Raw genomic sequence first — 14,391 nt, 5'->3', positions numbered from 1 at the left:
GGTGCTATTGCTATTTGATCAAGCTGGGGTAAATGAGATACGCGGGGAGAGCTTATGTGAACAGACCGTTGCAGTGTCTTAAATGTAAAATGTTTGGCCACATGACAAGTGCGTGCAGAAGGAATAAATATGTTGTGGAAGAGTCAGTGGATACACAATGCTGCTAATGTGGTGGGAACCGCGTTCTCGAGTTCCAGGAATGCCCTATAATGGTGAAGGAGGTCAAAGTAGCAAGAATCCGGGCCGTCCGTCAGGTCTCCTATGCAGAGGCAGTGCAAATAGCGGAAGGAATGGTAATGGATGTCTCGCAACCTGCAGAAGGTGTTGTTCATCAGTTGAGGGATTCTGCAGTACTGATCGTGAAGAATGTGGATTTTGGTGATAAATTGTACAAGTCAAACTAACAAGAAATGTAAGAAACTTGGCGTAATTGTGAATGCAGCGAAAAGGTTTTTGGATCTCCAGGGGCCTTGTTTATCAATTATGCGTAGGCACAAATCTGTGTGTAAACCATGCGTGGAATCATTTCAGTGCAATGTGCGAGATTTATCAATATGAACGTTTGCTTGTGTTCATACATTTATACACAGCCATAACCGATGTGTACACACAATGCCAACTGTCGGAATAAGGGAACTGCTTGCCAATCATAGAATGGGGAAAATGTGTGAAATTGTGAGTAATAATTACATCATTTTTCAATTTCATTATATTTCCATTGTGAATTCATGCAACATATATTGACAGGCTAACTATACTGTATCATAATTTGACCACCAGTGCATTTGTTACGATAATAATCCATAAAAAGCAGTCATTTGTTAAATTAGATGCATGTTTGTCAAATCATGACGCCAGTGATCTTCAGGTCGGAAAAGTCGGTGCCTCAAAGATGCACTTGCAGCCTCAAATCATGACGCCAGTGATCTTCAGGTCGGGAAAGTCGGAGCTCTAGAAAGAGGCCCAAGTTCCTGAGTTGGAATTCCGTGTTGGATGACCGTTCAAACCGATTTTTCCAAGTTGGAGCTCGGTTTTTTAAGCGAGTTCCATGTTGTCTTGAACGCACTGAAGTCGGAAGTCTGAGATTTTCGAGTTCCGAGCTCCCAGTTGTCGTGAACGCAATATTATCAAACAATCTTACGAGCATCATACACACACCGGTAGGAGATAACCATTGATAAATACCAATTGTTCTTAGCCTGAGAGCTTGTGCACGACCTTGTTTATTTGCATTTCAAAACGCCCCAAAATCATCCCTTTAAAGCCTGTGAAGAATATACAATGCTGTAGCATGAAATACAATGGCACAACCAAAAAAAGCTAAGAAAACTAAATATTTTCCAAGACTGAAATAAAGGATGCTAGTGTCAGAGATTGAGTACAACAAAAAGGTTTTATTTGGCTCGCTCCGTTGTGGCTACAAAGAGAGGACCATTAGGGGCGGCAGGTAGCCTAGTGGTTAGAGCGTTGGGCCAGTAACCAGAAGGTTGCTGGATTGAATCTCCGAAATGACAGATTAAAAATCTGTCGTTCTGCCCCTGAACAAGGCAGTTAACCCCCTGTTCCCCAGTAGGCTATAATTGTAAATAAGAATTTGTTCTCAACTGACTTGCCTAGTTAGATAAAGGTTAAATATACTTCAAATGAGCAGGCAACACTCACCAATAAGCCATCCATCCTCAACAGCTCCCTCCTGTAGGCATATATGCATACCTGCGGGAAGATGTTTGTGGGTGCTGCGATTTTTGTCAAGGGGGTCCGCAGATACAGTGGGGAGAACAAGTATTTGATACACTGCCGATTTTGCAGGTTTTCCTACTTACAAAGCATGTAGAGGTCTGTCATTTTTATCATAGGTACACTTCAACTGTGAGAGACGGAATCTAAAACAAAAATCCAGAAAATCACATTGTATGATTTTTAAATAATTAATTTGCATTTTATTGCATGACATAAGTATTTGATCACCTACCAACCAGTAAGAATTCCGGCTCTCACAGACCTGTTAGTTTTTCTTTAAGAAGCCCTCCTGTTCTCCACTCATTACCTGTATTAACTGCACCTGTTTGAACTCGTTACCTGTATAAAAGACACCTGTCTACACACTCAATCAAACAGATTCCAACCTCTCCACAATAGCCAAGACCAGAGAGCTGTGTAAGGACATCAGGGATAAAATTGTAGACCTGCACAAGGCTGGGATGGGCTACAGGACAATAGGCAAGCAGCTTGGTGAGAAGGAAACAACTGTTGGCGCAATTATTAGAAAATGGAAGAAGTTCAAGATGACGGTCAATCACCCTCGGTCTGGGGCTCCATGCAAGATTTCACCTCGTGGGGCATCAATGATCATGAGGAAGGTGAGGGATCAGCCCAGAACTACACGGCAGGACCTGGTCAATGACCTGAAGAGAGCTGGGACCACAGTCTCAAAGAAAACCATTAGTAACACACTACGCCGTCATGGATTAAAATCCTGCAGCGCACGCAAGGTCCCCCTGCTTAAGCCAGTGCATGTCCAGGCCCGTCTGAAGTTTGCCAATGACCATCTGGATGATCCAGAGGAGGAATGGGAGAAGGTCATGTGGTCTGATGAGACAAAAATAGAGCTTTTTGGTCTAACTCCACTCGCCGTGTTTGGAGGAAGAAGAAGTATGAGTACAACCCCAAGAACACCATCCCAACCGTGAAGCATGGAGGTGGAAACATCATTCTTTGGGGATGCTTTTCTGCAAAGGGGACAGGACGACTGCACCGTATTGAGGGGAGGATGGATGGGGCCATGTATCGCGAGATCTTGGCCAACAACCTCCTTCCCTCAGTAAGAGCATTGAAGATGGGTCGTGGCTGGGTCTTCCAGCATGACAACGACACGAAGCACACAGCCATGGCAACTAAGGAGTGGCTCCGTAAGAAGCATCTCAAGGTCCTGGAGTGGCCTAGCCAGTCTCCAGACCTGAACCCAATAGAAAATCTTTGGAGGGAGCTGAAAGTCCGTATTGCCCAGCGACAGCCCCGAAACCTGAAGGATCTGGAGAAGATCTGTAGGGAGGAGTGGGCCAAAATCCCTGCTGCAGTGTGTGCAAACCTAGTCAAGAACTACAGGAAACGTATGATCTCTGTAATTGCAAACAAAGGTTTCTGTACCAAATATTAGGTTCTGCTTTTCTGATGTATCAAATACTTATGTCATGCAATAAAATGCAAATTAATTACTTAAAAATCATACAATGTGATTTTCTGGATTTTTGTTTTAGATTCCGTCTCTCATAGTTGAAGTGTACCTATGATAAAAATTACAGACCTCTACATGCTTTGTAAGTAGGAAAACCTGCAAAATCGTCAGTGTATCAAATACTTGTTCTCCCCACTGTATTTGTTCTTACCCGAACTACAGACGTCTATATCGGTACACTAATACAGGACTGGCAAAGTGACGTTTTTTTTTTCTTCAAAAAATATATTAAATTTTTTCATTGAGGGATGTGAGATGCAGATCGGCATGCTCCCGCTGAAAGTGGCTGTTGCCAAAACCCCGAGGGTGGATAGCACTATGATGTGCACCGGAATGGCATGTGTTTGCCTTTCTCAAGTAGGTCTTAAATCCTCGCAACTAACCTATAAGATTGGTTTTGAGAAACGATATCTGATGAACCAATCTGTACTTTCTGCAAAAAAGTCCCACAGGTCTCTAAAACCTCGCTCTCTGCGAAATGTAGCACATGTCAAATCTTCCAACAGAGTGTTGATAAAACATTTACTGGAGAGAGGAGATCAAGTTGAGACATAGGACGAGGTGGATATTGTATAATAAGGCAGTTTATTCACAGGTAAAAATATCTTAGCAATCGTGCAGCACGGCCCTGTTCTGTCTGACTCGTATGGAATCGTCGGAAAAGAGACCCCTAAACATATTGTGCTGATTATATATGCAATAAATTAAGTAGGTTGATCTTGTAGTCTGGCCTTCCGATTGGTCGATCTGGGTCGTGGGTAGTCCTGTTCGGGCCTGATGTCGACGTTCCATTGGCTCTTAACATAGTTCTTTGTCTTAGAGTCTCAACCTCGAGCAGAATGCATGTGCGTTTGTTTTAGCAGGGGCCTGTTCATGGGGGAGGGGAGTGTGTGTGGGTCTGTGGTTATTATAAGGGTACGAAGTGTGGGGGTATAGAGGGGGATGGGTGCATGTTGTGTCAAGTATAGCTTGTGTTGAGAAGTTGTTAAAACAAGTTGCCAGTATCTATTACAATTTCTTACAAGAGGAAGATCAGCCATCTCTCATTCGATTTCCCATTATCTTTTATAGTATTTCAACAATGGTTTCACTTTAACACGTGCCTCTAATTTAACAAATTACTGCACTTTATATGGATTATTATTGTAACTGATGTGGTCAAATTATATATAGCTTGTCAAGATATGTTGCTTGAATTCACAATGGAAACAAAATTCAATTGAAAACTGATTTAATTATTAGGCCTACTCTCACAATTTCACAAATATTCAACATATATTTTCCCCATTCTACCCTTGACAAGCAGTTCCCTCATTCCACCGCTTGGCACATGTCCGTTGGCATGGTCATGGCTGTGAGTACGTTTACACACACTCTCATACAAACGTTCATATCCCAAAAATTGTACCAAGGAATTTGTTTTTTAAACATATAAAATAATTGATCTTTCGTCTCTCTGTGTTTCATAATTTTCCTTCAATTTTCAAGAGGCTGAATGTATCTCACTGGAGAAACAATCGGAGCGAGCAAAACGGAACACCTCTGTCTCTGTATGTGTAGCCAATCTATCTGATGCTGTCTGGTCAAAAATAGTATAATATTTTTGCCGCCCATGACATTGAATGCAAGGGAAGCCAGCGAACATTTGGCCTTCCTTCATAATTTTGTAGTAGAATAATAGCCAATCCGCATTGAGCTAAACTGAGTGAGCTCAGCTGTGAATGATCCTTCTGCACCAAAAAAAAGTGTCAAGGGAAGCCAGTTTGGATTTCGCTTCACACCAATCACATCAAAAGCCAAATGTCATTGATAGAAAAAAAACTAAAATTGTTGTGTTGTTGTCCTCCAGTGTGTAGCTAACTAGCTAGCTAAAATAGGCTCTTCCCTAAATTAGCCATGGCTGGAGATTGGGATTTGGACTTGTAGTTTTACTTAATTCTCTGGCCAATAATTATAACGACGATTCTGACCATAAATTCATACATTGTGCCCTTTCCTTACCTGAGACTATGGAAGTTCAATATGTAGCTAGATGTAGTAGGCTAATGTTAACTAGCTGGCTCATCGTTGCCAATGAAAGGAATTTAGGCTATCGAGCAAGCATTTTAGCCAGGTAGCCTAGGAGAACAAAAACTAAAAGCGTGTACCGTTTGACAGAGTACTAGATAATTTCAAAACAAGAGAGGAGGATGGCATTGTCTTTTCTCTACAAGTAGGGTCAGTCAACATGTTTCTACTTGCAAGCATGCATGCACACACACGCACACACAAACACACAAAATCAGTACCATGGACAGTAACATCATATTCAGCTTAAGTTGGACTAAATTGTTTTTAGTATATTTTAGTTGTCACTGTATTAGACTAAGCATAGGTGATTTGATTATGTTGAAATGTTAAAGTTGAAATGGTGCTGGAAAAGTGGAAGCAGCTCCTTGTGTCCTTGCGACACGCGGTAACTCTCTATGGTTCTAAATCAATAATTGTTTAGTAGTCCGAAAATGTCAGGAACGTTAACTTGCTTGACCATGCTGTAGGTCATATAACTGTTATATGCAATAGGCTTCATAGACTTCACAGGACAGAGGTTGCTCTACCATTTTTGTAATGAAACACAGGTGTGGTTAAATGTATTCTGCCACTATGTCTTCTTATTGTGTTGGCCTTAGGCCTATATATCACGTTGACAAGGCATATGAACTAACAGGTTATAGAGCAAACAACACAATTATCACAACACATAGGTTGTAATATGGCAAAAAAATTCTGTCTTGGCTTCCCCAGGGATTTTACCCACCCACTGCTACTGTAAATATCACACTTTGCGTGGAAATGATCCCACACATGGTTTACGCACAGATTTGTGCCTACGCATGATTGATAAATGAGGCCACAGGACTTTACGGCTGAAACATTATGTGGTGTCCTCTGTCAATCACCATATTCTTATCGGCAGACTCAACAGCCTTGGATTCTCAAATTACTGCCTCGCCTGGTTCACCAACTACTCAGACAGAGTTCAGTGTGTCAAATAGGAGAGCCTGTTGTCCGGACCTCTGGCAGTCTCTACGGGGGTACCACAGGGTTCAATTCTCGGGCCGACTCTTTTCTCTGTATATATCAACGATGTCGCTCTTGCTGCGGGTGATTCCCTGATCCACCTCTACGCAGACGACACCATTCTGTATACATCTGGCCCTTCTTGGACACTGTGTTGACAAACCTCCAAACAAGCTTCAATGCCATACAACACTCCTTCCGTGGCCTCCAACTGCTCTTAAACGCTAGTAAAACTAAATGCATGCTTTTCAACCGTTCGCTGCCCGCACCCACTCTCCTTCCAGACTCATATTAAACATATCCAATCCCAAATTAAATCTAGAATCGTCTTTCTATTCCGCAACAAAGCCTCCTTCGCTCACGCCGCCAAACATACCCTAATAAAACGGACTATCCTACCGATCCTCGACTTCGGCGATGTCATTTACAAAATAGCCTCCAACACTCTACTCAGCAAAGTGGATGGTCTATCACAGTGCCATCCATTTTGTCACCAAAGCCCCATATACCACCCACCACTGCGACCTGTATGCTCTAATCGGCTGGCCCTCGCTACATATTCGTCACCAGACCCACTGGCTCCAGGTCATCTATAAGTCTTTGCTAGGTAAAGCTCCGCCTTATCTCAACTCACTGGTCACGACAACACACGCTCCAGCAGGTATATCTCACTGGTCATCCCCAAAGCCAACACCTCCTTTGGCCGTCTTTCCTTCCAATTCACTGCTGCCAATGACTGGAACAAATTGCAAAAATCGCTGAAGCTGGAGACTTATATTTCCCTCACTAACTTCAACATCAGCTATCCGAGCAGCTATCCGATCGCTGCAGCTGTACATAGCCCATCTGTAAATAGCCCATCCAATCTACCTACCTCATCCCCATATTGTTTTTATTTACTTTTCTGCTCTTTTGCACACCAGTATTTCTACTTGCACATCATCATCTGCACATCTATCACTACAGTGTTCATTTGCTAAATTGTAATTACTTGCTACTATGGCCTATTTATTGCCTTACCTCCTTACTCCATTTGCACACACTGTATATAGACTTTCTCTTTTTTCTATTGTGTTATTGACTGTAAGCTTGTTTATTCCATGTGTAACTTTGTGTTGTTGTTTCTGTCGCACTGCTTTGCTTTATCTTGGCCAAGTCGCAGTTGTAAATGAGAACTTGTTCTCAACTGGCTTACCTGGTTAAATAAAGGTGAAATAAAAAAAATAAAAGTCTACTACTTAAGTCGTTTTTTGGGGTATCTGTACTTTACCTAAAAAAATGTTTGGCTACTTTTACTTCACTACATTCCTAAAGACAATAATATACGTTTTATTATATATATTTTCCCTGACACCCAAAGGTACTCGTTACATTTTGAATGCGTATCAGGACAGGAAAATGGTCCATTTCATGCACTTATCAAGAGAACATCGCTGGTCATCCCTACTGCCTCTGATCTGGAGGACTCACTAAACCCAAATGCTTTGTTTGTAAAGAAAGTCTGCAAGTTGTACCCCTGGCTATCAGTAAATACAATTTAAAAAATAAAATTGTGTTGTTGGGTTTGCTTAATATAAGCTATTTGAAATATTTTTTTTACTTTTGATACTTAAGTATATTTTTGCAATTACATTTACTTTTGATATTTAAGTATATTTAAAAACAAATACTTTCAGACTTTACACGAGTAGTATTTTACTGGGTGGCTTTTAGTTTTACTTGAGTCATTTTCTATTAAGGTATCTTTACATTTACTTAAGTATGACAGTTGGGTACTTTTTCCACCACTGGAACATTGTAGGGAAGATGCGCTTCCCTTTCAGGCCCCAGAGCCTATAGAGATTGGAGTAGACCTTTGAATCTGAATAAAGGAGTACGTAAAAAAAATATATATCAGTACCTTTAACTTTTTCTATTTTTCCGTCTTCTTCTGCCTGAAGTTCCCAAGTTTTCACCCCACACAGTAGGGACCGACATGCAACTTTAACGTATGTTTGCGGACCGCCAAAATACCATAGAAGAAGACGAAGAAGAATGGCTTCTCTGGTTGGATGCGAACACTACGTGCGCAGCTGTTTGTTGAAAGTGAGAAATAATTTTTATGAGCATGTGTTAATTCTACCAGATATTAAGACACATATGTTATTGATTGACTTATTTATGTTCACGTATGCTGCTTTGTGTAGCTAACGTGTTTTGCTCATAAAATACCTGTTATTAATTTAGCCAACTAATGCGTTAGCTTGCTGGCAATCTTAATTTACAATCTGAACGGGAGATGGATTTTCATATGTCAGGTCAAATGAAAAACCTTGTTTGGCAACCCATCAGGAAATGTATTTAACCAAGAAATCGGTGTAGTTGGAAATGTTGTATCTATATTTTACATGAATGTAGGATTGGTTTACTTTTTGTCATTCGTATATTATACTAGCTAGCTATCGCGGCTTGTCACCGGCGTTTTATTGTTTGTCAGCTAAAGTTAGCTACCTAAGTTCATATTGAATATATATTTTACATTCATCTAGCAGTTGTTCGCTTGGTGTCATTCGTATATTAATCCATTGATATCTGAGTAGCAATCGGCTTGTCACCGTCGAAAATGGTTGTCAGCTAGCTAGCGAGCTAAGGAAGTTCATGTCAGAATTAATTCTTTCATCATGAATAGAGAGGTAAGCCCAAGCCTGGTTACCCTCGCAAAGTTATTAAGGTTCTTAGAATAAAAAAAACATGAACTGGCGCACACCCAGAAAAAATATTTTGTGTGGAGGTGCTGACTAACGGCGAAGAAACTATAAAAATAGAGTCGTAAACTCCCAGTTATTTATTTGATAAATTGCCGTTTTGGCATCACTGTGCCTTCCATCAAGGTTCTTGACACCAACAAATGAATGTGTTTTTTTAAATTAAGCCCGTTCCAAACTTGGTTATATCCCCCAGGCTCCGTGTTGTGGTAAAGCATATGTTTGTCGCCTGTGCCATGACGCTGAGGAGGACCATCAAATGGACCGCTTCCTGGTCAAAGAAGTGCAGTGCTCAGTCTGCACAACAGTACAACAGGTAATTATGTTAAAGGGGAACCGTTGTCTGTCACTGAGTCCCATCTATACTGTTCATTCAATATATCAATATGGTCCCATTATTTGTTTATTTCATCTGTTTTTTCTTTCAGGCACAACAAACTTGCGTGGAGTGTAATGTGACCTTTGGGGAATATTACTGTGATATCTGTCACCTGTTTGATAAAGACAAGAAGCAGTATCACTGTCAGCCCTGTGGAATTTGCAGGTGAGTAACTCTGCCCTGTTTGACTTTGTGTTACAACTAACATTCTCATATATAGCTCACCCATATTCATCAGCTGATATGTTTGACCAGCTGCTGGCCACCAGCATGTTTTAGATGTTAATTTTATTTGCATATTGGTGTCTTAAAACACTTGAATAGCGTAGCCACTATGTACAGTCGTGGCCAAAAGTTTTGAGAATGACACAAATATAAATTTTCACAAAGGTTGCTGCCTCAGTTTGTATGATGGCAATTTGATTATACTCCAGAATGTTATGAAGAGTGATAAGATGAATTGCAGTTAATTGCAAAGTCCCTCTTAGCCATGCAAATGAACTGAATCCCCAAAAAACATTTCCACTGCATTTCGGCCCTGCCACAAAAGGCCCAGCTGACATCATGTCAGTGATTCTCTCGTTAACACATGTGTGAGTGTTGACGAGGACAAGGCTGGAGATCACTCTGTCATGCTGATTGAGTTAGAATAACAGACTGGAAGCTTCAAAAGGAGGGTGGTGCTTGGAATCATTGTTCTTCCTCTGTCAAACATGGTTACCTGCAAGGAAACACATGCCGTCATCATTGCTTTGCACAAAAAGGGCTTCACAGGCAAGGATATTGCTGCCAGTAAGATTGCACCTAAATCAACCATTTATCGGATCACCAAGAACTTCAAGGAGAGCGGTTCAATTGTTGTGAAGAAGGCTTCAGGGCGCCCAAGAAAGTCCAGCAAGCGCCAGGACCGTCTCCTAAAGTTGATTCAGATCGGGGCAGCACCAGTACAGAGCTTGCTCAGGAATGGCAGTAGGCAGGTGTGAGTGCATCTGCACGCACAGTGAGGCGAAGACTTTTGGAGGATGGCCTGGTGTCAAGAAGGGCAGCAAAGAAGCCACTTCTCTTCAGGAAAAACATCAGGGACAGAATGATATTCTGCAAAAGGTACAGGGATTGGACTGCTGAGGACTGGAGTAGTCATTTTCTCTGATGAATCCCCTTTCCGATTGTTTGGGATATCTGGAAAAAAAGCTTGTCCGGAGAAGACAAGGTGAGCTCTACCATCAGTCCTGTGTCATGCCAACAGTAAAGCATCCTGAGACCATTCATGTGTGGGGTTGCTTCTCAGCCAAGGGAGTGGGCTCACTCACAATGTTGCCTAATAACACAGCCATGAATAAAGAATGGTATCAACACATCCTCAGAGAGCAACTTCTCCCAACCATCCAGGAACAGTTTGGTGACGAACAATGCCTTTTCCAGCATGATGGAGCACCTTGCCATAAGGCAAAAGGGATAACTAAGTGGCTCGGGGAAACAAAACATTGATATTTTGGGTCCATGGCCAGGAAACTCCCCAGACCTTAATACCATTGAGAACTTGTGGTCAATCCTCAAGAGGCGGGTGGACAAACAAAAACCCACAAATTCTGACCAACTCCAAGCATTGATTATACAAGAACGGGCTGCCATCAGTCAGGATGTGGCCCTGAAGTTAATTGACAGCATGCCAGGGCGGATTGCAGAGGTCTTGAAAAAGAAGGGTCAACACTGAAAATATTGACTCTTTGCATCAACTTCATGTAATTGTCAATAAAAGCCTTTGACACTTATGAAATGCTTGTAATTATACTTCAGTATTCCATAGTAACATCTGACAAAAATATCTAAAGACACTGAGGCAGCAGACTTTGTGGAAATTAATATTTGTGTCAATCTCAAAACTTTTGGCCACGACTGTACAGTTATGTTTTGTACTCCTGCAGGATCGGACCAAGGGAGAAATACTTCCACTGTGAGAAGTGCAATCTCTGTTTAGCCGGAGATCTAAGAGGAAATCACAAGGTGATTGGCCCTTATTATATCTGTTGCTTGTGCGCAATACTGCTAATGCCATGGCTCTTGTCTTTCACTTGATTTATCGGTAATAGACTGTTTTGTTTCAGTGTGTTGAAAATGTTTCAAGACAGAACTGCCCAGTGTGTATGGAGGTAAGTTAGTGAATAGTAAGATCAGTAACACAATTGCTGTGCATTTCACTTTGTTAATGTAATTTAGTATACAATTGTGTAATATAGAAATTCACACAGCCTGTATTTGACAATTTCACCAGTAGTTCTCCTCTAATGGTTTCATAGATATATAATGTTTGTGTCTTCTCTCTAACTAAGGATATCCACACATCCAGAATAGGAGCCCAAATTCTTCCATGTGGCCATCTTCTACACAAGTATGACCTTTTCCTTATGATAAATACTCTCAAAACCTTTGTCATTAGCCTATAAGACCTACACAAGTTTGTATTGATGCCACTGTTAATCTGATGGATGATACAGAAGGTGCAATACTGGAGTCTTACTCTTGTCTTCTGGTAGAAGAAACCATTTTTAGAATGTTCACTGGTTTTGTTTTTCAGAACATGCTTTGATGACATGGTCCAAACTGGGTAAGGTCCATTGTCCTTTTTTCAAATATTGTGCTAGTTATGATATATTTATCCTAATTACTGTCATTAACTTATCAATCATATCATCTGCATGACATTCATATAAGCAATGACGATCTGCGTGACCAGGAATATGTCCTCTATATGTCCTCTTCAGTGCGTATCGATGCCCACTCTGTATGCACTCTGCTTGGAATATGGAGCACAACTGGGAGCAGATGGACAAGGAGATCACTCAGTCACCCATGCCCACTGAATACCAGGATGCCACTGTGAAGGTATGACACAAATGTATTCACTTTGAATGTGAAATGGAACTTTAAAAAGCAAAACACGATGACCTCAATTCTTGTGGTCCCTTGCGTTTTGGGGTAGTGTATTTACACTGATCTGGTATAGATTTACTTTGGCTTTATTTTATGACTCACTTCAGGCTTATATGTTCAAGGCATATTTAAACTTATTTTTAAGTTTCAGTATTGAGCACTACTTCTGCCTCACGACATGGTTTGGTCGGTCTCTCCTTCTCCCTGACCTGTAGATCATATGTAATGACTGCCAAACCCACTGTACGGTGCCTTTCCATGTTCTGGGAATGAAGTGCACTGGCTGTGGGTCCTACAACACAGCACAGAATGGTGGGCTGATACGGCAGCCCCAGGAACCACAGCCCCAGGAGCCAGAGCAGCAGCCCCAGTCTCCAGTGCCAGAACCATAGAATTAGAATATGTATCATTTTAATTCCATTGGGACTCCACCCCCTAGTTCTCTATGCTCCACATTACTTCCCCAGTCTACGCAAGACTTAACTACACTATCCACCTCTTTCCCAACATTGATCTGCCAAGAGTACAGGTAGTCATGCCTGGGTTCCAGAACCTGGTGCCAGGACCTCAGGGCACCAAACTTGGATCCCTCTCCTAGTGTGTTGTACAGCAATTTTGGGATTGAATTTCTGTTATTACATGGCTATTGATCCATTTGTTTCTCAAATAAAAGCCAGCATAAGAGAATTGTGAATGAGGAATTAAATATAGTCAGCCACACATCATTTATTTCCCATTTTGTCCCAAGTTGGAATGGATTCATATGTGTCAGTAATGCTTTCACCAAATGATTTAGATTTTTGTTGGGGTGAAGAATGCTGTTATGTGAGGAGTTTGTAAAGCACTACAATGTTTGACTGGCTTTGCGTTTCTATAAACCTATGTAAATGCTTCAGACTGACATTTTTACAATGGTAATGTATTCCAATGTCTGTTTGCAAAACTCAGGTATTTGATATAGTTTAGATACAGTTCAACATCAAATTGTGTTCATTCCATGTTTGAGTTGAATATGAATTTCTGATTAGACGAGTGAATTATCTTGAGTAACACGTATGTAAATTATTGCATAATTACTACAGTTAGTCAATGGCTGTTGGCAACTATCTCACTCCATGCTTAGCTCATATTGTCAGTATTGTCGCTCAAACATGAGAGAAATAGAGTGAAAATATTGCATCTGTATTGCCTTTGGTGTCATTCATTGATGCAGGTTTTGGGATTTGGTGACATTTACTGTAACGACTAATACATACCATGATTGTGCTGAATGATGTTATTTAAGATTTGCATCACAGTAATTCCGAAATAAATATATAAGATAATAGTAGCTGTATAGTGTTCTTTACAAAAATTGCAATGAACATTCTGTGAAAAATATACAGTTGAAGTCAGAAGTTTACATACACTCAATTAGTATTTGGTAGCATTGCCTTAAACAATTTAAACTTGGGTCAAATGTTTTGGGTAGCCTTCCACAAGCTTACCAGAATAAGTTGGGTGAATTTTGGCCCATTCCTCCTGACAGAGCTGGTGTAACTGAATCAGGTTTGTAGGCCTCCTTGCTCGCACAAGCTTTTTCAGTTCTGCCCACAAATTTTCCATAGGATTGAGGTCAGGGGCTTTGTGATGGCCATTCCAATACCTTGACTTTGTTGTCCTTAAGCCATTTTGCCACAACTTTGGAAGTATGCTTGGGGTCATTATCCATTTGGAAGACCCATTTGCGACCAAGCTTTAACTTCCTGACTGATGTCTTGAGCTGTTGCTTCAATATATCGACATAATTTTCCTCCCTCATGATGCAATCTATTTTGTGAAGTGCACCAGTCCCTCCTGCAGCAAAGCACCCCCACAACATGATGCTGCCACTCCGTGCTTCACGGTTGGGATGGTGTTCTTCGGCTTGCAATCCTCCCCCTTTTTCCTCCTAACATAACTATGGTCATTATGGCCAAACAGTTCTATTTTTGTTTCATCAGACCAGAGGACATTTCTCAAAAAAGTACGATATTTGTCCTCATGTGCAGTTGCAAACCGTA

General features: G+C 41.1%; 1 protein-coding gene across 1 annotated transcript; it reads left to right on the top strand.

The window, feature by feature from the left end:
* The first annotated feature begins 8,215 nt into the window (after positions 1-8,215).
* On the top strand, positions 8,216-13,676 carry LOC139545635 (RING finger and CHY zinc finger domain-containing protein 1-like). The gene is made up of 9 exons (XM_071353609.1): positions 8,216-8,380; positions 9,236-9,355; positions 9,468-9,583; positions 11,344-11,422; positions 11,524-11,568; positions 11,749-11,807; positions 11,994-12,023; positions 12,181-12,301; positions 12,565-13,676. Exons 1-9 carry the CDS (start codon positions 8,330-8,332, stop codon positions 12,739-12,741), a joined length of 798 nt encoding a protein of 265 aa, XP_071209710.1. The 5' UTR covers positions 8,216-8,329; the 3' UTR covers positions 12,742-13,676.
* Positions 13,677-14,391: the final 715 nt, after the last annotated feature.

The sequence above is a fragment of the Salvelinus alpinus genome, chromosome 19 (assembly GCF_045679555.1).
Source record: "Salvelinus alpinus chromosome 19, SLU_Salpinus.1, whole genome shotgun sequence".
Taxonomy (NCBI): domain Eukaryota; kingdom Metazoa; phylum Chordata; class Actinopteri; order Salmoniformes; family Salmonidae; genus Salvelinus; species Salvelinus alpinus.
This window is presented reverse-complemented; position numbering and strand designations above follow the sequence as displayed.